Below are 20,609 nucleotides of genomic sequence, written 5' to 3'. Positions count from 1 at the left end.
CAAAAACTGGACTAACCTTAAGGAAACAGGTATTTATCTCTGAGTCCCATTGGTTGAAGTTTTTAGCTAAATGTCCTGGATCGGTTTAAGGTCATTGAATAGGATTGTTAGTCCAATTATGAATCCAAGCTTTAAAATGAATACCCCCCCCCCCTTTTTTTTTACTACTGTTTTCCTTAATCAATAGAACCTCAGATAAACGAACTGCTGTTTTAATATTAATAACAATAATAAAACTATGTAAAATGCTTTACCTCCGCGACTGTTCATGTATGTTCTCTGCAGATGCATGAATAAATAAGGATTTCACCAAAACAATTTGACTTCTGATTTTCTTTATCGGTTGTGCCACTTTGACAAAGTACCATAATATTAATTCTGCCTTCCAGCTCTGAACAATTGGAAACAGTGGAAGAAAAGTTTTCCTCATACAATCAGTTCCTTTTACATGAGCACAGAACATCTTCCAGATACTCATTTAGTCTCTTGCTTATTACAATTTGTTTTTAAGCATATTTTTTAATTGTGTCAGTGATTATTTTGGATATAGTGAATTTACTCCATAGTAGGATGTCTTAAGGTTTATGGAATTTTAAAATGCTATTTTCTTCTGTTCCTGCGACAGACTAGCGACCTGTCCATGGGGTGGGGGTGGGGGGCTGCCTTCGCCCACAAGTGGCCGGGATAGGCTCCGGCAGCCCCGTGACCCCGAAAGGGAATAAACGGAGGAAGATGAATTGGCTGTTCCGAAATCATTGAAAATCTTGATTGGATGAAGTTAGGCCGAATTTTTTAATTTGGCTTTTAAAGTAATACGATTTTCATACCCATTTTAGGAGTGGCGCGTGTGGAAACAGATTGTTAGTGTTCTCTGCTGCCTTTTTGTGGATTATTCTGATTGCTGTTAATAGTATCGAGACATTTCGCTCCAAAACGCGCAGCCGGCTCACGCTCCGCCTTCAATTCCGCCAACTCCAAGATGAGCGCGCATCATGGAGAGAGAGGAAGGTAAAGAGCGCTAGAGGTAATGAGAAATGCGTGTGGATGGGAGGGAGAGAGAGGGCTAACCGCTGTCAAAGCGGATTACAGCGCGCCGGTTGGGTCTGGGATTCTGTCACTCGGTCCACCTCAGGGTTCTCCCCTCTGGGAACAGCGTGTGTATTTTTTTTTTTAGTATTTCATTATTGTTACGTTCCTCAGAAAAGAGCATGGCTTTGCATTAGTGCGCTCTGGATTATGAGTTTCACTGCGGAGGCAGAAGCGCTTCTGCCAGCGGAGCAACTTTTCTGTGCGCCACGGCACCACTGAGCCATTTCTTGGTGGGAAAGTTTACGCTCAGCCTCCAGCGAGCATGGATTTCCTGTGAAACTCCAGCTCTCCCAGTTATCCTCATTTCTCCATCAAAATGCAGAAAAGCGTCCGCTACAACGAAGGGCACGCGCTGTTTCTGTCCGCAGTCGCGCGTAAAGAGGGAACCAAGCGCGGCTTCCTGAGCAAAAAGACGACAGAGAACAGCCGATGGCACGAGAAGTTCTTCGCCCTTTACCAGAATATACTCTTCTACTTCGAGAACGAGCAGAGCGCGCGCCCTGCTGGGATTTACCTGTTGGAAGGATGCACCTGCGAGCGCGTGCCGGCCCCAAAGATGTCCACGACTGGAAAGGAGGCGCTGGAGAAGCAGGTGAGGAGTTTGAGGAAGACATGGAGGCTCAGACCCCCTAATGGCTAATTAGCTATTGAACTTATCAAAGGGAACATAGTGTGTGGAAGACCTGTTAGACCAGAGCATGTGAAACAAACATTCAAAGCATGTGGTGACAATTTTCCAGAAAGCAGGAAAGACTATATATATATATATATATATATATATATATATATATATATATATATATATATATATATATATATATATATATATATATATATATATATATATATATATATATATATATATATATATATACTGATTAATATATATATTATATATATTTACTGATTAAAAGAATAAAAAAGTGGCAATGACTTGATATAAAGTCTGATTGGATCAAACATAAAGGTTGAGCAAATAAAAAAAAACACAAGGAAAAAAAATCTTCAAGTAACAACAGAAAATCAGACTGACTGAATATAAAAAGTAAGCCAGTAGACCATTTCTGTCAGACTGGAGCAAAAACAGCAACAGGTTCCTCTGTGTAATTAATGGAAAAGAACCACTTTTGTTTTCATTCAGTATACGCTTGTCAATCCTCGCCATTTAAACACCAGCCATGTTTACAGCTTATGTTATGTTTATGCACTCATTACGATTTTTATGATTGTAGCATCAAATCTAATGGTTGTTGTTCTTTACTCTGAGCGCTGAGCTCTCTCATAAACTGTGGCTTGGCTGTCCAAACCAATATGAACCTGTAAGAAAACCAAATGGGTCCGATGCTGTAAAACAAACCCCAAAGAAGCTGCTGAGTCTGGAAATGAGCTAAATGATGATGGAAGATTCATTTTCTAGAACATAAACTAGCTTCACTGTGTCAGATTTCTGTAAGAAGTAAAGTCAAAAGTTTGCCTTATACCTTGTGTCCCTATAAGTAACTTTTGTTACCCTTAAAGTTGAGCTCAAAAAGTTAAAATGAGGCAGAAACTTTAACCTAAAATGGCAGATTATTGCAAAAAAAACATTCTTTTTTAAAAATGGATCTTGGAAAAATTTACATGACATTTAGACAAAACTAGTATGTTTATTTAACCTCAAAACAGCCATATTTCTTCACACACTATACTGGTATATTTATTTTTCAACTATTGTACTCTAGCGCAAGACTGTTAAAAAACCCACAAGCATTTCATGCCACAATGCAAATTGCACGAGTGCAGCAGGACTGATAAAATGAAAATTTGTTCGCCCTGTGGTGCATCCTGGCAATCCATCTGACGCAGCGTCTCCTGCATGGAGTTCAGATCTGCTGACGCACCTGAGCTGCCAGCTCACCTGCTTCTGCTGCAGTTAGCTGCAGCTCAACAGACTGTTATCTTTTTGAATCTGAAAACATGCACATCAGTGCACAGCTACAAGTACAGAATCTGCGCTGAATCTAGTCTGAGTGCAGCAGAAACGGCTCCCTTTTGTGATCTGCTCACCAATGTGCATTTAAAGTTCTGTGGGTTTAAATAATTCATGCTTATGCAACCTGGGTTTGGAAACACAGACCCACAGCTGAATCCTGCTAAGTTAGTTCTTCAGAACTTTATAGCAGTGATCAGATGGTAGCATTTAAACTGTTTTTTACTCCACGGAAGTCCGTCAGTATCACTTCATTAACTGCAGTTTTGTCTCTTGGTTTATAAAAAAAAAAACAAAAAAAATCAAATGTTAGTGAACAAAATTGAGCCAAAGTGACCTTAGAAATTCTTGCTTGTTTTTTTATTAAGAAAATAAAACAATAACCTAGATTTTATGCGATTCATAAGCTAATTTTTACTTCATATGTCTCCACAGAGGGAACTGGAACATTTTCCCCTCAGATGTGGTGTTCAGTTAGCCTTTGGGGCCGAGTGCATGAGTGCTGAGAGGCATGACACCCATTTAGATGTAGAGGGAAGGAAAGACTTGAGAGCACTGACGTTTTTTAGTTTGAGTCTATATCAAGGCCACAGTGAGTGGATGGAGCACTAACCATGTGATGAAAAAAGCGCAAACATAGCTGCCAGAAAGTATGGATCTCCTTCAACTCCTCGTTTGTTTTGCAGCGGATACCCTTTCCTATAAATGCGAAGAATTTATTCCAGATGTTTGCAAAACAGAAACTTTGAGGAAGACATGAAAGGTCGGATTAGGGAGAATGGGTGTTCTCTTTTTTCGGGAATTATTATAAAATACCTAAAAAGCACAATTTTCTGAGGCTGCTTTTACTGGCATTGATGTGATCCTAAAACTCTGATTTACTGAGCTTGGCAGTCCTACTGCCTTTTCGTCTTCATCTTCTCTCCCCTCCTCTTTTCCAGTCTGACACCACAGCTGTGATGCTTAATTGGGGTTATTTTCAATCTGTCTGTTGGTGAACTCTTGGGCGCTGGTGTGTAACAGTTTGGCTACAAATCCACACAGAATGAAATAAAAAACATGACTGACATTTACGGAGGCCTCCCAGTTACGATGACAGTTTCAATCAACTGGGGTTTCAGAGTTTTTTTTATTTTCCCTTTCAGGCTTTTATGTTACATGCAAAGAGTTGACAGAAGAAAGTGCTTTCCGTCTTTTTTGTCTGCTCAGTCGTGAGTCTGCAGCATCACACCTCCTCTGAGAGCTGCACAAACCACGCAGTTCCCTCTCATTCTCTCTGTTGTACGCGCAGATAGACGCAAACCCTTCAAATAATTTGGAGAGCATTTACACCAGTCTGAATGGTTTCCACAGTGACTGTGGATGCGCATCGCTGATGTGAGCTTGGTGTGTTAAGGACCAGCAGATCACAAGGGCCATGAATCAGAGAAAGCTGTCAGTTATAGTGTTTTTATTTTATTTTGGTATTTTATTTAACTTTTATTTTTAGCAGAAACAGACCAAATGAGATGATAGGATCTCCATTTCAATAGTGATCTGGCTAAGAGGCCAGTAGCACACGTCATAAAAACAAACTAAAGGGTAAAAGAGAGACAATTAAAAATATAAAAGAAAAAAAATCATAAATTAAAGGCTATAATAGTAAGGAAACAAGGACAGTCAACAAATTAAAAGCACAAGCACTGTTGGAAAGACTCTCTTCTTCTTAATATAACACAGAAAAATGCTAAGAGGAATAAAATGAGACAGTTTTATCTCCATTTGTGGAGTGTGCAGGTAGATGATGCAGCACAACTTAAAGCTTGTTTTCCAAAATTGGTCCTGACACAGGGAGCAAGCAAATGATTGGAGTCAATGCATTTAATTGCAATACCAATAACAATTAAATTTTCTTAGTAAAACATTAAAATCTTTTTACCTTCGGGTTTAGGTGCCTGTAGATTCTCTTTTAAACACAAAGAAGAAGAGGTTTGAACTCTGTAGATGTTTTAGAAAAGTCCATTTTTTTTAGATTTGCTAAACCAAGAAACCACTTTGATTGTTAAAAAGTCAAGAAATGCAAAAAATGAAATAAGAAAGCATGTTTTTGTTTCAAATGGCTCTAAAGGGCTAAAAGTACTCAAGCATTTAAACTAAATGAAGCTTTAATGGATGCACATAAAATATAACAACACAGCTTTTATTTTATTACATTTTGAAGTTGAAAACGATGCTATAAAGATGACTGCCATGTTTCTATCCTTTGTAGAAACTTGCCACAAATAACAAGAAAACCTTTTTTAAACCAGCCTAAGAGAAGCAGTCAGTTTGAAAACTGGCATTATTAAAACTTTCCTTTAAACAGTTTACTAAAACTCACTGCTGTCAAACTGATCATTTTAATGATGGGGTCACGTGATTCAGTTCTGGCTGATATGCAGCAGGATTCTAAGCTTCAAAGAATTCAAATATATAATGTACTGTATGTACCTGTATTGTTATCACTGTCTTCTTTCAAGGACCAAAGTCTTTACTAATCCCACTCACTTCATCCATTTACACACACATTTATATTCAGATGGTGATAAAACAGACATCCAGGGCAACAAACGGGTTCAGTGGTGTTCGGTGGGGTTCAGTGTCTTCCCCAGGGACACTTAAGCACACAGGGGTGGGCAGGGAATGACCCAAACGTGCATATTAGTGGCATCTTCATCATCTGTCTGAGCTGTTTTAACGTTTTATAAACCTGACCACTTGTTTACAAGAACATGATAGAAAAACTTATTAATGTTAGATTTAGATAAATTAATTTATAGTTTCCTAATATTCCGTTTAAAATCGTTTTATCTATTATCTCCAGTATCATGCCATCTGTAGATCACTTTAAAGTGATAGAAAGATTTTTACTTTTCTAATTTGACTTTTTGATGTCTGCATTAAAATGCAAATGTAGTTCTGGACAGTTTACAGTGAAAGTGCTGTCTTTGTGAGACACATAAGTGTCTTTTATTTGAGTAACAGTTAATTGATAGTTACTGCGTTAGATCTGTTCTCTGGGACAGGCTTTATTTTAATTTAGTGTTTTTTGGGTGATTCTTTGTCTTAGACATAATATTTTTTTTATTATTGATGTTATGTCTATTAAAATGACGTACGAAAAGTGATGGAAAAACTCAGAGAAACAGTCTTGACGCATGTCTTCTTATGATATTTGTACTCCAATAAAAAGGTTTAATCTCCATCTTGTTAAACGATGACACTTCAAACCTAACTTTTGAGAGCAGGACTTTCAGGTTCTTTTCAGCATTTTCAATGTAAAACTATAACCATGAGATCTTTTAAAAATCATTTCAGATATACGGCTTGATCCAAATGTTCACTTTGCTCGGTCTTCCCTTAGTCCACATTTTTGTTCACCTTCACAACATCCCATTAGGGGTCGCCACAACGAATCAGCTTTGGCTGATTCGCACCGGTGGTTTGTCAGAGAGTTTTGCACCGGATGCCCTTCGTAACCCAACCCTGTATTTTAAGGCACAGAGAGACACAGATTCCTTGTGTCCACCTAAATGTTCTAAAAAACGTAAAAATAACAAGGTCCCTTAATACCCAAATATATATGGGTACATTCCAACCATCTCACAGGTCCAGAGATCTGTTCATCTTATTGTGAGGATGTTGTTTTAAGCCTCCTTTAAGGAATTTTATATTTATGTTGCATTATTCTGATTTAGAAGTTTCTGTTGGGTATTGAGTGGAACAACTTGAGCTTCTGTAGGAAGAAGGAAGCAGAATTAACACTCAATCCCAGAGATGTCGCTGGCGGCACCTAAATAACACATCAATAACACACTCTCTTTGACGTACTGTACCGTAACTCTTCAACTGTTTATATCAACATGTATCAACTGCTTCTGATGTGTAAAATGAAAATTGGCTTTTCATTTTGGCTTTGCACCGACACATTACTAAAGTGGTTGCATAATGGCGTAAAGCCGCTTTTCTCTTAAATGAGCTGATTTACGTTGAGGAAAATGTCAAACAAAGAAGGTAAAGCTCTGGTGTTAAAGGGTTAAGAACAGGAAGCAAAAAACTCCAGCGGTTAAAAAGATTTAAACTCCTAACCCAGCCCCTCTCAGTCTTATTCCCACCAGAGCTGGTGCCTTTCAGTCTGACAGGACCACCAGATGATTCAAGCTGTTGGGGCACAGTTCATGTACACTCCTCATTGTCATATTGTGTTTTTGCTGGAGTTGATCCCATGTATTATACATGCTCCTTCTGTCACAGCAGGTGCAGACAGGGGGGCGGTGGAGTGGAGAAAATGACACACATCTAACAAAAGTCTCGGGGTATCAAGGGTTTATTATTGCCTGTGATTGTGAGGCTGGTTTTTACTGCATTAGGTCATTCACACAGCAACTCTCAAGAATATACTAAAACGGATTTATGGTGTTCAGACACTGCTGTTGCATTCTGGGAGTCATAGAAGAACCTGTACAATTCAGTATATATTGCATTAATGTGGCTTGATGCTTCCCAGCAAATGCCTGCAGCGGTGGAGTGAAAGTGGAACCATAAAGCAACAAATGAGTAAGAAGGGAGATGGGAGCTCTTCTCTGTATGCGCATGTGAGCCTGCAGGAAAGCAGGAGGTCAGCAGGGAAAGTAAACTGCAGGGAAAAGGGAGAGATCTGATAAATCATTGATTAAACCTCCATTGAGCAGACAGGTAATTGCTGATTGGAGGACGCTGAGGTTGCAACACTTAAGAGTGTATTTAAATGTGACAGATAGACTGTGAAGTGTTTGCGATCTCAAGTCAAAGAAATGCTCAAACAATACATGTTTTTAAATGAATTATATTATAGATTTTAACTCTGTAGATTTAAGATGTAGCAGTTAAGAGGGATGGAAAAAGTAGTAACCAACTTTGGGTATTTGAAATATTAATACAGTGTCATCATCTTTATTTTTCTGTACTTTTGTCTATCTGGGGTTGTAAAGTATGTTATTTCATGAATGCATGTAATCTGTTGCCCATTTTGAGGTGAAAATGGACTTTCAAAGACTGATTGAGGACTAACATGCGGAAATGTTAGCTTTGGGGAAAAACAAGCTGTTCACTAATATTCACTTTCAAATTTCAATGTCAACTCATCAAAACTATGACCTCGGATCATGTGAAGAGACGGCCAGAGCCTGACGCTGATGGTGGCTACTGCTAGTAAGCGAAGAGCTAGGAGGAGAACGGGATGGAGGTGGGACGGCAAAATGTCTTGAATGCGGGTAAACTAACCTCTATGAATTTAAAGGCAGCAATTTGACGAATCTGCAACCCAGCATACCTGAAGATGAGCTAAATCTTCCTTATTGAAATTGCACCAAAGTTTCACTTCTTGGGTTTTTCTTTTTGACAATTCTTGGTTTACTGGTAGCTCTTAAGTTGTGCATCAGTTATGTGAAAACATTATCAAACAAATTCGTTTTTCATGTGATCTGTTTTGGCTGTGAAACAAATCCTTAATTCTTACAAGAAGCCACTTAAAAGCTAAATGGTTGCTTAATAGTTTTAACACCACTCAGTGATGTTTATAAAACCTGACTGTTAGCGAGCAAAAGGACAAGATCTGTTTGACGATAATGTAAATTTGATTATGATTTTTAGTCCTATGATGCAGTGAACCACTCTGGGATTTTCCTTCATGATATAATGCCACAGGGGAAATTTGATGCTTCTCCTAAAGGTTTTTCAGTCATAAAACTTTTTTTTTTTTTTAACTGACGTGACGAGATGCTTTAAGTAGGAACTAAGTACATTTTGTACGTAGAAAAGTTATTATATGTCAATAGAGGCTTACTTGAAAAACGAATTCATATAGATTTAAAAAAATATTTAATTGTTTGTTCGGCAGGAGACACATATGACTTTCACTTCAACTGATATGTGACATAAAACCACACTCCTGAATTAGGGTTTAGACACTGAAGGTAAACTCTTTTCTTAGGAGTTACATTCTTTTAAAAAGTACATTGCAGTTGTAAAAAGATTTTCACACATCAAATAAGTTTTGCAACTGCAAACTAAATTTGTATATCTGTGAAAAGAGATTTGCATGAGCAGAATTAGTTTGTGCTTTTACAACCATGTTGTAGTTTAATCAGCTTTATATCATGGTCCGGGTGAATACTCGATTCTGATTGGCTGCTGGGTGTGCATTAAAAAGTGATAACCAACGCACGCCCCAAAAAGAAGTTCCGGTCACCTATCTTAAATCTCCTGTATCACTGTGCCGGCTTCTTTAAAACAACCTTTAGCTTCATCATCTGGACAAAAACAACAGGTACGAGGTGAACTCGTATTTAACCCATCGGGACAATCAGCCTATATATGGCTTTATACCGCCGAATCTTGACTACAGCGGTGGTGCGGCGCCTTGTCACCATAACTTGACAAGGCGCCGCACCACCGCTGTAGTCAAGATTCAAACAGATTCCCATATCTAATTTGTGTAGACCAGGAAAATAAATTTAAAAAAAGCAGAGCAATTTTAAAAGAAGTTTAATTCCTAAATATCTCATAGATTTCCCTGATGTCAGAAATGTCCACCAAATCTTCTCAAAAAGTGTCTTTGTCCTTCTTCTATATAGAACTACCATTATCAAATTTAGCATATCTATGATTTAATTAACACTTAAAATGCCACAACCTCTTGTTAAGTCTATAAACCTCTTGTAAAAAAAACTTCCTAAAATGTGAAAAATAGCATTTTCTCATTTGGCTTTCTCACATCCTTTTCTCTAACACAAACATGATGAATTGTTGCTCTGTAAATAAGTAGATCCATTTTCTTACAGAGTTGCATCTTGGTTGTTTTGCTCTTGTCCTTGGAGCATTTAGTGGGACTTTATTCAGCACATTATTGGCCCTGTGGGAGCGCGACAGGAGCTGAAAACTGAGAGGAAAATGAAGAGGAGAGCAGCAGATTGTGAGTCTGATCCAGCTATTAATCTTTCTGAGACTTTCTCAATAATGACTTTCATGATTTTAGAAGAACATTAACCCTTACACTGGGACAGATTATGCTTCTTTTCTTCTGATTATTTTCAAATAATAAACTAGCTGTTAAAACTGATCTATTAAGCATAACAATTTCAAAAAATCATTCTGTTTACACTCAGTGAAGTTTTGTATCTTCTCAAAATAATTTTACTGCTCTCCTTTACACTTGAACTTTTGTTAAAGCCAGCATAATTAAAGGCTCTTTGTGTTCTTAAAAGATCTGAATAATTAATATTTACTGATAATATGGCGCTAATAATCCCTCACTGTTCTTGTTTGAAGCATTAAATTTTCTCCTGAGATTTGCCGGCAGCAGGTGGTTGGAGATTATCTTTTAATAATCTTTCATGATCACAGTGTGGGCCCCCTTGGTCATTCATTTTCTTTTTCCTTTTTTCTAATGGTTGGAAGGATGCACTTGGTGCAAACTCCCACATCATCCCACACTCTTATGTGAAAAGCTGGGTTACAAATCCTGTTACTGTTTTCTACAGTATCACTTCTGAAATTCCCATCTTTAAGTGTGTTTTTTTTTTGTGTCATTTCACAAATTTAACCTTTAATAACGTCAAAACAGCTGATTCGGATAAATCACCCTCTCACAAATATAATTTATTACGTAAAACAAACAATATGTGTATTTTTGTAAAGTTAAAGCATTGTCATGCTACTGAATATCCCCTGTCAAGTCGTGTTTGAGGAGGAAATTGCACCCTCCACCTTACCAGGTGGCAGTAATCCACTCTTGCAAGCTCTTCAACTGTCATCAGAAAAACAACAGAAGTGCTATAGTGCTGTAAAAAATGAAATTGCTGCTTCTTTTTTACTGTTTGTTGTCCCTGATTTTTTTTTTAAATGTAGTATTCAGCTGATTGACATTTGCATGTGACCAGTGGTATCTCAGATGCCCCCGATGCAAGGAAGCACTGGCTCTGCTCTACAGACCAACAACTATGATTGTTTTTTGACGGTAATTTATCCCTGGCTGTAATGAAATTAAAAGTTCAGTTTTTAGATGTTTTCCCTTCAGTTCTTTGGTCATGTGACTGAACCCCAAAGATCCACAGGACTGATGTTAAGCGGTTCTGAACAAACACTGGAACCATGTTGGACAAACAAAATGCATAAAAAAAAGAAATGGAAAAAAGATTTCATTGTTTAGCTGAACTCAGTAGACTGAAGGCTGAAAGTTAGTCATGATACTAATGTGCAATATTGGATGTGACATATTTAAATATTTCTTCAATATATGGTATTAATGTAGTTTGCTAAGTGCTAATAAAAAGCTCAAATTTATAGCTTTATCCCCAATAAAACTCGTTCACATCATCGCAGCTGAGACTGTGTGTGCTGTGGTGCAGAAATGAATTAGTTTGCACAGGACCTGAATGTGTCATTAAGTCGTCAATACATTTGTCTGTTTAGTAAATTATAGTCCAGTGAAGTGTTAGCCCTGTCAATCATCAGATGATACAGGAGCAGGGTCAAGGTTTAGTCATGACTGTTTGTTTTGACTATTTGGTCCAAAACCCATCTGACACTAGGGTTAAGCATATTCTTTATAAACAGGATTTTTATAAAGCAATAAATATATTTATATGTGCCACTGTACTTTGGTGTTTCGTAGCAATCTCTAACCCATCTTACTCTACAGAGAGAACACATTCCTTCTGCTTTCAATGGACTATCTGTTTTTCTTGAAATTTTTATTTATTTTTAAAATGTAATGTTGGTGTTGTTTTTTTAATTACCGTAGTTATTTTTCTTATTTATTGTGATCTTTAATATGTTTTTGCTTTGTTGGTTTGACTTACACTTGTAACTCAGATATATAATATGTTTGCACATTAAAACAATAGTTTATTAAGGGAACTCTGACAGAAAATATAATAATCTGAATTTGGCTAAATAAAGCCAGCTGATCCGTTAAGTATTTCAGTTTAAGATGTTTGTTGTTAAATCATGTTAACATACATTCAATTCAATTCAATTCAATTTTATTTGTATAGCCCAAATTCACAACAACAGTCGTCTCAATGGGCTTCGTATCGGTAATTGAAAAAGTGAAACATAAACTCAAAAGGATCATGAATACATAGAGTTCAATAGGACAATACTAAATTGAACTAACAAATTGAATAAGCTATGCAATGCACTCTGCTGACTGAGCCAGCAGATCTGCACTAGCTGTTAAATGAACATCAATCACTCGTTTAATGGCAACTTCCTGCTTAACTGGGCGTCAAAGTGTTAAAAATCCTTTGGCTTCAAGGGATTGACAAGTGAGAGTCAGGAAATGAAAACAAGACCCATCTGTGTCATCTAACAGCACAGTTTGCTTTCTAACCAGAGCAGATAGTGTTGAATCATGAAAATCTATTCTGGTCCTTGACCATCATCAAAGGATCCCATAAAGGATTCTGTCAAATCTGTTTCTGCTGATTTCTGAACTCCAGATCCATCATTGTTTGCTCAAAGAATTAGGCAGTGGGTTCTGTTTGGGCTCTAACTCTTAAAGAGGAACATTTCACTTTGTTTGGTGTAGAGGTTGTAATGGTGGAAAATAATATCTTTGTTTCCGGCTGACAGTAGTCCAACTCTACACTCACGGCAGGAAGCTCAACATGATAAATGTTAAACTGCTCCTGAATAATACCATTTGCCGCCCTTCGTTGTGCTTGTGATTTGCTCAGCAGTGTTACATCACACTCCTTTCTGTCATGCTGTCACAGGCTGTGCTTTTAAATGACAGCTGTTTTGAGCAGCGGAAAAGCGTTTTTTTTTTTCCAGAGGAACAGTGAAAAGCAGATACAAGTTCTTCCTCTTTGTTTCTTCTGCCTTGCCTCTCATCTTTTGTTGGCCAAATGAAATTACTTCCAGAACAATGAAGGCTCTCCGGGATGGCGAGTGCATTTGGGCCGATTTACAGCGCGGCGGGCTGCTGGTGCTGAGCGTTACTGCATCCCTCAGATAGAGCGATTAGACCTCAGGAGACATGGAGAACTCTTGTGTTCGTACAGCCTTCGCAGGAGCCACCAAGTTGAATGTTTGCAAAAACGACTAATGAGTCGGAGTGGATTAGTACAGTGTTAAATTCTAGGGAGTCCAGTTTGTTGAATGTTCTGTAAGGAATGAATTATGTCAAACTTTAATCATTTTCACAGGACAGTTCAGTCACTGCTGCTTCAGGTAGGCTGTGTGTGTAAAAGTAGGACATCTAACAACCTTTTTTTTTTAACCCACAAAGAGATCTCATGCCTGCTGAGTAGCGTCTATTTACAAAAATGGTCAGAGGGTTATTAGTGCGCTGATGATATGACTTACCATAAATGAACAAATGGCAATACAGAAAACAACTATCATTACCATTTCACTGCAACAGTTTTAGTCTGATATAAACAAACATAACTTAAATTGTACCACATAGGACCCTCATCTATTAAGGACAGGCCATCTAACATTAAAGGGCTCCATCCGAGTAGTCAAATGTGTAAAGAACTTTATTTGATTCATTAAGTATGTCAAGCTGCCATGAGCTTGTTTTAGCATGTGTGTAATTATTTAAGGTATTGCTGTTTATGTTTTCTTTTGCTATATGAATATCGCACAGCCAGATTTTGCAATGATGATCAAATTTCAATTTATTGTGCAGGCCTAGACTAAATTCATACTCTTCAGTGGGAATTATTTAGTGCGTTATATCCCAACATACAACGAAAGCTTTAAAGAATGTTATATTTTTGTAGGAGTGTTGCTATTACATTCCTGGACTGATACATTTTAAATTCCTATGGTCATTATTTTATTTGTTATAGTTCAATTAAATGATGACTTATTAATCTAAATGTCAAAAGGTTATAAAAACAGTATTTACATATATTGTGATCTAACCTGAACCCAGGTGGAAATTTAAAAACAAAAAAATATTGATTTTTAAAACTGAGAAGAAAAAGTTTTTGTCCAAAAATATCCCCAAACAAACTGTGGCACTGACTTTATGAATGTATTTTGCATTCATATCCATACCAGACATATTTGTATAGGTTCTTTTATGTTAGCTTGGTCGAAAGTGGGCATCTAAAATTAACGGGGCACATCTGATTAGTCAATGATGTAAGAAAAAAAGGAGGAATTTTGACATTAAGAACTGAATAGGAAAAAAAAAGTAAAAAAACAAAATACTGTCTTACTAAACAGATTTTGCATTAATATCCATAAAAAGTAATGTTTGCATGTATAATTACTTTCATGTCTTAACATTTCTCAGACACAAAGGATTTTGGTGTTTGACTCCAAAGTTCAATATTTCAATAGTTCAATAGATAAAATCCTTATTTTTTGAATCTATTTCATTTTCCAAATTTTTTCAAAAACTTTGATCAGGTGTTTAAAATTTTCAGTTCCAGGTGGTAATGCTTACTTACTATTAGTGCTAAGCTTTTGACATTGCTGAGCACAAAGTGAATTGAGTCCTGGTTTGGTTTTGTCAAAACATGTATTGTTGTTGTTTTTGATGATAAAACTGATTCATCTTTTTAGCTGTTTTAGCAATTTAAGCAGCCTTGACTGCCAGAAAAAAGAGACATAAAGGAATGTGTTTTGTACCTCAACTTTCCTACTTTTATGTTAAATCTATTAGTTAGCCAATCAATTCTGCATTAATTAACATCGTTTCTATCCTTTAAATATGGTAATAAATATGACAAACATGCTACATTAAACTCCATTGCAGCAAATTGCATCATATTAAACTGGAGTGAACCAAAACTGATTCTGGATTTGTATATGTCATGCTTTTTGAGTCAAAATTAGTTCATTTTAAAGAAAGAGAGGAAACACATATTTCTTGTAAAACGTTGGTGTTTGTCTAACATGTGGACTAATCCAGATATAAATCGGCAAAGGCAGCTACTGCTTAAAGAATTTCAATCATCACTAAATAGGTACTTTGAACATAAATATGTTCATCTTTTATATACAGTTTATGGTAAGATCTTTATTTTCCACTTAATTGGACTAGAGGACCTTTATTAAGGACTGGGTTTTTCTTATGGTTTTTAGCAACTTATCCTGTCAATTTCATTCGTGCATATCCATGTGTGCATGAATAATATGAATAGCATGAACAACAGCTGTGAAAGTGAGAATTACACACAGCTCAGGGTGCTAACAGGGGACTGTATAAAGAAATCTGGGTGTTGTTGCTCATTCTGAGCCCTGGGATGATGGACAGGCGAGTCGTCCAGGGTGTTGCTCCTTCAATCCCTGTGGGAGCTGAACTGTAAAACTGGGTAAAATATTCAAACAATTATTAACAAGAAAGTGGTCTTTTTAGTATTTTAGCACTAAGACTGCCATAAAAACCAAAACATTTTTTATGATTGAATCATAAAAATGTGAAACTATTTTCTAGTCTGGTGGAAAATGTGTGATAAACATGTGAATTATGATTGTCATAAATGAGTAGATAGCGAAGGCTCAGATTATGGTTGAACAGCTTTAAAAAAGCGTTAGCAAAACATTTTTCAATCTCAATCTAAAAAACAATTTCTTCTTATGTGTAAAATTACTTGATTGATCCATAAAAGCAGTAAATGAATGCAAACAGCACCACCAAGCAGCAAATGGACGTGCAAAAAAGCAGCGGAAGCATCAGATGTTGTGTTGCCATGGAAATGTTATCTTGTTAGGTAGTGACACAATTTAGAAATACGTACTGGGTTAGGAAATATTATGTAAAAGCTCCCTCTTCCCTTTCTGTCCCTGTCAAAGACCTTAAGAGCACAGATTATTGTAGATGCTGACAAATAATCCAGGCGGTGTGTCGGAATTACAAATACATTAAAGGAAAAGAGATGGATGAGGTTCTGTGTGTGTTTGTGTGAGTTCAAACCTAACCCACTGCAGGGGCTGAAGCCCGTCTATCCTCCTGCAGTGCAAACATCTCTCCCCCTGGCCTTCATTTGGTTCACTTAGTTCTTACTGAGAGACACAAAGAAATGAAAGTATAAGGGGATGTGGAAATAGAGGAGGAGGAGGAGGAGGAGGATGGGTCTCCGACAGCGAGAGAGGAGAGGATGTTGGTGAAGCGGGACAGAGGAGGTGGAGTGGGATGATAGGTGAAGTGCAAACATAGAGGAGGGAGCAAATAAGTGGATGGTTGAAAAGAGGAGAGGATAAGGGAAAATCCATGCAGGGTTCAGTCCTCTCTGTTTTCCTTGACTAAGAATAGTAGCTCTTCTGCTAACCCAGTGCCCCAGGACATGACTATTTAAATAAAAGCCTCCATCACTTCACATGAGGCCCAGTGCTGTCCTGTAGTTGTGCTTGTGTTGGCATGTGTCTCTGTGTAGAAAAGTATTTTATAGGCAGCTTCATGGGGAAATTTGTCAGGATAATAAGGGACGAGCGGAAATGCGTTCTTGGGGGAAGACAGAAACTGAGCCGGCTAATTGATGGTGACGATAATAGGCTGGTGGAGAAGAGAGAAGCAGACATGACTTGATGCTTCACTTCAGAGAACAAATGAGTGTTGAGCCTAAAACCTTTCCTCTCTGTCTCTGTTTGCAACCTCCTTTTAGAGCTGGAGACTGGAGGAATCTATTCAGGAGGGAAGCAGTGTGTCATGTGACTAACAACTTGAAAACCCACTATGATGAAATTGTGCTTTTGGTGTTTTTAACATGTTATGTGGCATTTCGCTGATGATGGAGAGAAATCTAAGCTTGAAATTGAATTTATGAATATTTATATATTTATTCCTATAGTTTTGAATCAGGAGCAGACACAAAAATGCAGTTGGAAAAAGCTTGTAGAATAAAAAAAGAAAAGAAAAAGGAAAAAGCTTGTAGGCATGACATAGAAGCTACTACACCTATAGACAAATAGATCCATGTACCTCTTTGTTTTCCTTGTGTGAGCTGGCTCAGAAGTGTATGGATGACTAGCTCCGATATCCATTTTTGTTGCGCGGGTAATGTTAGTTTGGGTTTGTGAGGGGCTGTAAGAAGGGATGGGATGATGGGAAGGGGATGGACCTACTCGGCAACCAACAGTCCCGCCCACAATTTTCGAATGAGCTCCGAGAAAACTGCAGGTTTTCTGATTTGCCTGAAAATGGCAGGTGTGTCAGAAGATTCATAACCCCTATTGAAACAGTAAAATATGTCTAACACAAGAGGCTTTCAGCTCTCATTTGTTTGCTCAGCTGTTGGACGGGACAAGTTAAAAAATAAATAAATTGCATAATCATAAATAAAAGACCACTGGGAACACTTTTACAATAGATCAAAAGATGATCAGAGGGAGACTTTAGGGAAAAAATACGACCACTCTCACAAAAATGGAAGAATATGCATGTTTAGTACCAAATTAAAAACAGCCATTTTCTGTCTCCTCAGCACTACTTCCTCATTGTGTTTGGCCACGATGGACAGAAACCTCTGGAGCTGAGGACAGATGAGGAGAGTGAGTGCGACGAATGGGTGGAAGCCATCCAGCAGGCAAGGTACACACTGCACGTTCTGTAGGGGGCAAATCTAGCAAGCACACAGTGAGTGAAACTGCCCTTCCCTGGTTTTGAGCAGACGAGGAAAACCTCATCAACTCCTAAACTGAGGTGTAGGAAGAAAGCATGATTAAACGTGACAGTGGGCGATCATTTGGGAATCAGGTTTCATTTATTTCCAAATATTGCTTTGAGCTCCCCAAGTGTCACACTAAAGCAAATCCAAACACAAAACAGATTTCACAAACCATACTATTTATTTGTAAGTTAATTGTATTTTTCAAATTTTTTTTGCTTGGTAAAATGTACATTTATTTGAATATTAATTACTGATCATCCAATCCACTGAGGGGCGGACATTGTGCGGGAAAATACAAATGTCATCATTCTTGCCTTTTGCGCTCTACAAAGACTTTGTGAGTTATAGTACTGACCTTTCGGGACTTTGCTAAAGAACATTTTTTACGGATCTGCCAACAGTTACTGAGGATCCTTAAAACTTCCCTCTGTTTTTATGCACATTTCTTTAAATTACTTATTTGCTTTAATCAGCCACACATAAATGAACACAAACGTGGGAGTTACTGTTAATTTTTGAAATATTGTTTTGATGAGTGACACCGAGGAGACATTGTGACAAAGCTTTTACATGTTTTTATTTACCGGTAATCAGTCAGTTAGAACCATTGACTGTGAATGAGAACTGGACTGAGTGACCCCCCCCCCCCCCCCCCCTTCCTGGTGTTGCAAAGGAAGTACCCTCTGGCTCCAAGAGGAAAATCCCATAGAGAAATAAACAGTTACCACTCAGTCATTATATTTGTCAGAATAACCATTCTTGCTCTGCTACCCTTTTTTTAACATGCTGTAATGATTCTTAATGATTTTTTATGACATTTTTTTCTTTATTGCAAGTTATTCACATTATAAAGTCACCAATCAGATGCCTCCATAAAAGTCAAACATTTGAAACGTTTGATTCTTGTGAGTTGGCTTTCCAGCAGTAGGGGTGTGAACTTCCAACAAGCTCTCTCCTGATTGGCAAGTGTGCCTGTCATAGAAACGATGACTCTGACCAATTGCTGCTTAATGACAATTTCTGGTTTCAACACGGCAGCGTTTGTATGGTTAAAAAAATGATCTTGTTTCATAGGAGCTGGAAGCAAGTCATTTTCTATGGGTAACGTTAAGTTCTCATTTACAGTCAGCGGTTGGAACACAAGCTGTACTACACGTTATGCAGTTCAGAATAGAAAGCCATACAGAACATGTGATAGAAACAAATCCCAGCTTGCTGATTAAAAGTTCAAAAATATATTTGTTTTACTATTAATGTTACAACAAATTGGAAATCCATCAATATACACTTATATATATTATATTTGTTTATATATTACTCTTGTGGGAGATGGATTGTTAGGAAACACAGAAATGTAGCTAAATGCAGTCAAAACACTGTCTTAGCACAACAACGTAATAACTAAATCTATAAAACATTTGTTCAGAAGTGCACTTAGGTACAAGGTAATTACAAGAAAAAATATAGAAAATTGATAAATATTAGGAAGGCAATGGAAGACCAGAACTACAGAGGAGCTGCTCGAGAGTGGATCCCACTGGAATGATAGTAAATATCATTAATATCATTTTTGTGCTCTGGCTTTGCTGCATTATACAGCTTTAAGACGTTTATGTATTGTTGGGGATAAAATGTCCGCATTGTTGAGAAAAGTATATTCTTCTGTCTTTTGTTATAGTAATGCTTTTGTATTGCTTTGCATGACTCTGAGTACATTTTTCTGTTTTTTCTCAGTTATTCTGACATCATCATTGAGAGAGAGGTGCTCATGCAGAAATACATTCATCTTGTACAAATCGTGGAGACTGAGAAGGTGGCGGCTAATCAGCTGCGCACTCAGCTGGAGGATCAGGACACCGAAATCGAAAGGCTCAAGTCAGAGGTACTGGGTTCATGAGTTTAATAGAACAATTTTCAAGAATTTCTACCAATTTGGCTTCAGTCAGTAGTGTGCACCCGATTAACTTAAAGTCAGTAACTGTCTTTCCCTCACAGCATTTTTGTTTTCTTGTTTACACAAAAGGCATGGATTTTCTTGAAGGGGTTTTGTTAAAGAGAAGCTGAAAGACAGCATTCCAGCGTTTCTCTGTCTGATTTAGTGCTTTTAATTAAAACAATCCCTTTGCTGCACAGTTGGTAAGGCTCTGATGTGTGAGAGGCTGCAGTCTTTGCTCTCTCTGCCGCTGAAGCTTGGTGTACAAATCACTTTGAATGGAACTCTGGGACCAATTTTAGGAGCTTTCCATTACAGAGGGCAATCACAACAAAACCAAATCAAACAAGACACAAGTCTCAAGGATTTCAACCGTGAAAGCCATTTGAGGAGGACTCTTGACCTCCTCCCACACTCTCCTGAACCTCATTATAGATCAGGAAGCAGCTATGAGGATGAGGCATTAACAAGGTAGAATATGATTACACTCTTTTGAAAATTCAGGGAAACATTTTTGCAGTTTTTCCCAGACAGCCAGTGATTCATGACCATGTGGCCTTGCAGGAAATGCAAAGCAAGTAAGAATAAATGAATTCAGGTACGAAAAAAAAAAAGCTTTTTTAAAGTAGAAATCATAAATATTTAGATGTTAGCTCGCATATTTTGTGTGCTGAGCAGGTAAACTCTTTTGCAAAGGTTATATTAATTCTATTAAAATGTATCCTCTGTTTTTTTGAGTAATTTTAATTCCAGGCAGTCGACTTTAACATCCACTCTTTTACCAGCCTGCCCACACACTCTTCTGATTACTCTCCAGCCATGAATCACATGCAGAGGGATCCAAGAAGAAGCATATGTTAACACCTATACATACTTGCATACCGATAGGTCTGCATTGTGCGGGTGATTTCTCATGACTGTGCCTATGGCAGTGAAGAAGTGGGCGTCTAGGGTGCTCAGTCACTTCTGAGTGTAGGAAGAGAAGCCC

The 20,609-nt window shown here is 37.6% G+C and overlaps 1 protein-coding gene across 6 annotated transcripts in view; it reads left to right on the top strand.

The window, feature by feature from the left end:
• The first annotated feature begins 1,038 nt into the window (after positions 1-1,038).
• The window catches only part of rasgrf2b (Ras protein-specific guanine nucleotide-releasing factor 2b), a 53,228-nt gene continuing 33,657 nt past the window's right edge, over positions 1,039-20,609 (top strand). For 5 of the 6 annotated variants that reach the window (XR_013658199.1, XM_078953199.1, XM_023958288.2 and 2 more), the window contains exons 1-3: positions 1,039-1,681; positions 17,503-17,609; positions 19,423-19,570. Coding sequence is in view for 5 of the 6 variants with exons in the window: in XM_078953199.1 (XP_078809325.1) it covers positions 1,406-1,681; positions 17,503-17,609; positions 19,423-19,570 (531 nt within the window). In the remaining variant the exon portion in view is untranslated. Of the gene's footprint in view, positions 1,682-10,003; positions 10,029-17,502; positions 17,610-19,422; positions 19,571-20,609 lie in introns of those variants that run through there. The other variant, XM_078953200.1, reaches the window with a different exon arrangement.

This window comes from Oryzias latipes, chromosome 9 (genome assembly GCF_053564925.1).
Source record: "Oryzias latipes strain Hd-rR chromosome 9, Olatipes_Hd-rR_3.1".
Lineage (NCBI taxonomy): Eukaryota > Metazoa > Chordata > Actinopteri > Beloniformes > Adrianichthyidae > Oryzias > Oryzias latipes.
The sequence above is the reverse complement of the archived record's forward strand: the minus strand, read 5'-3'. Positions and strand labels throughout refer to the sequence as shown.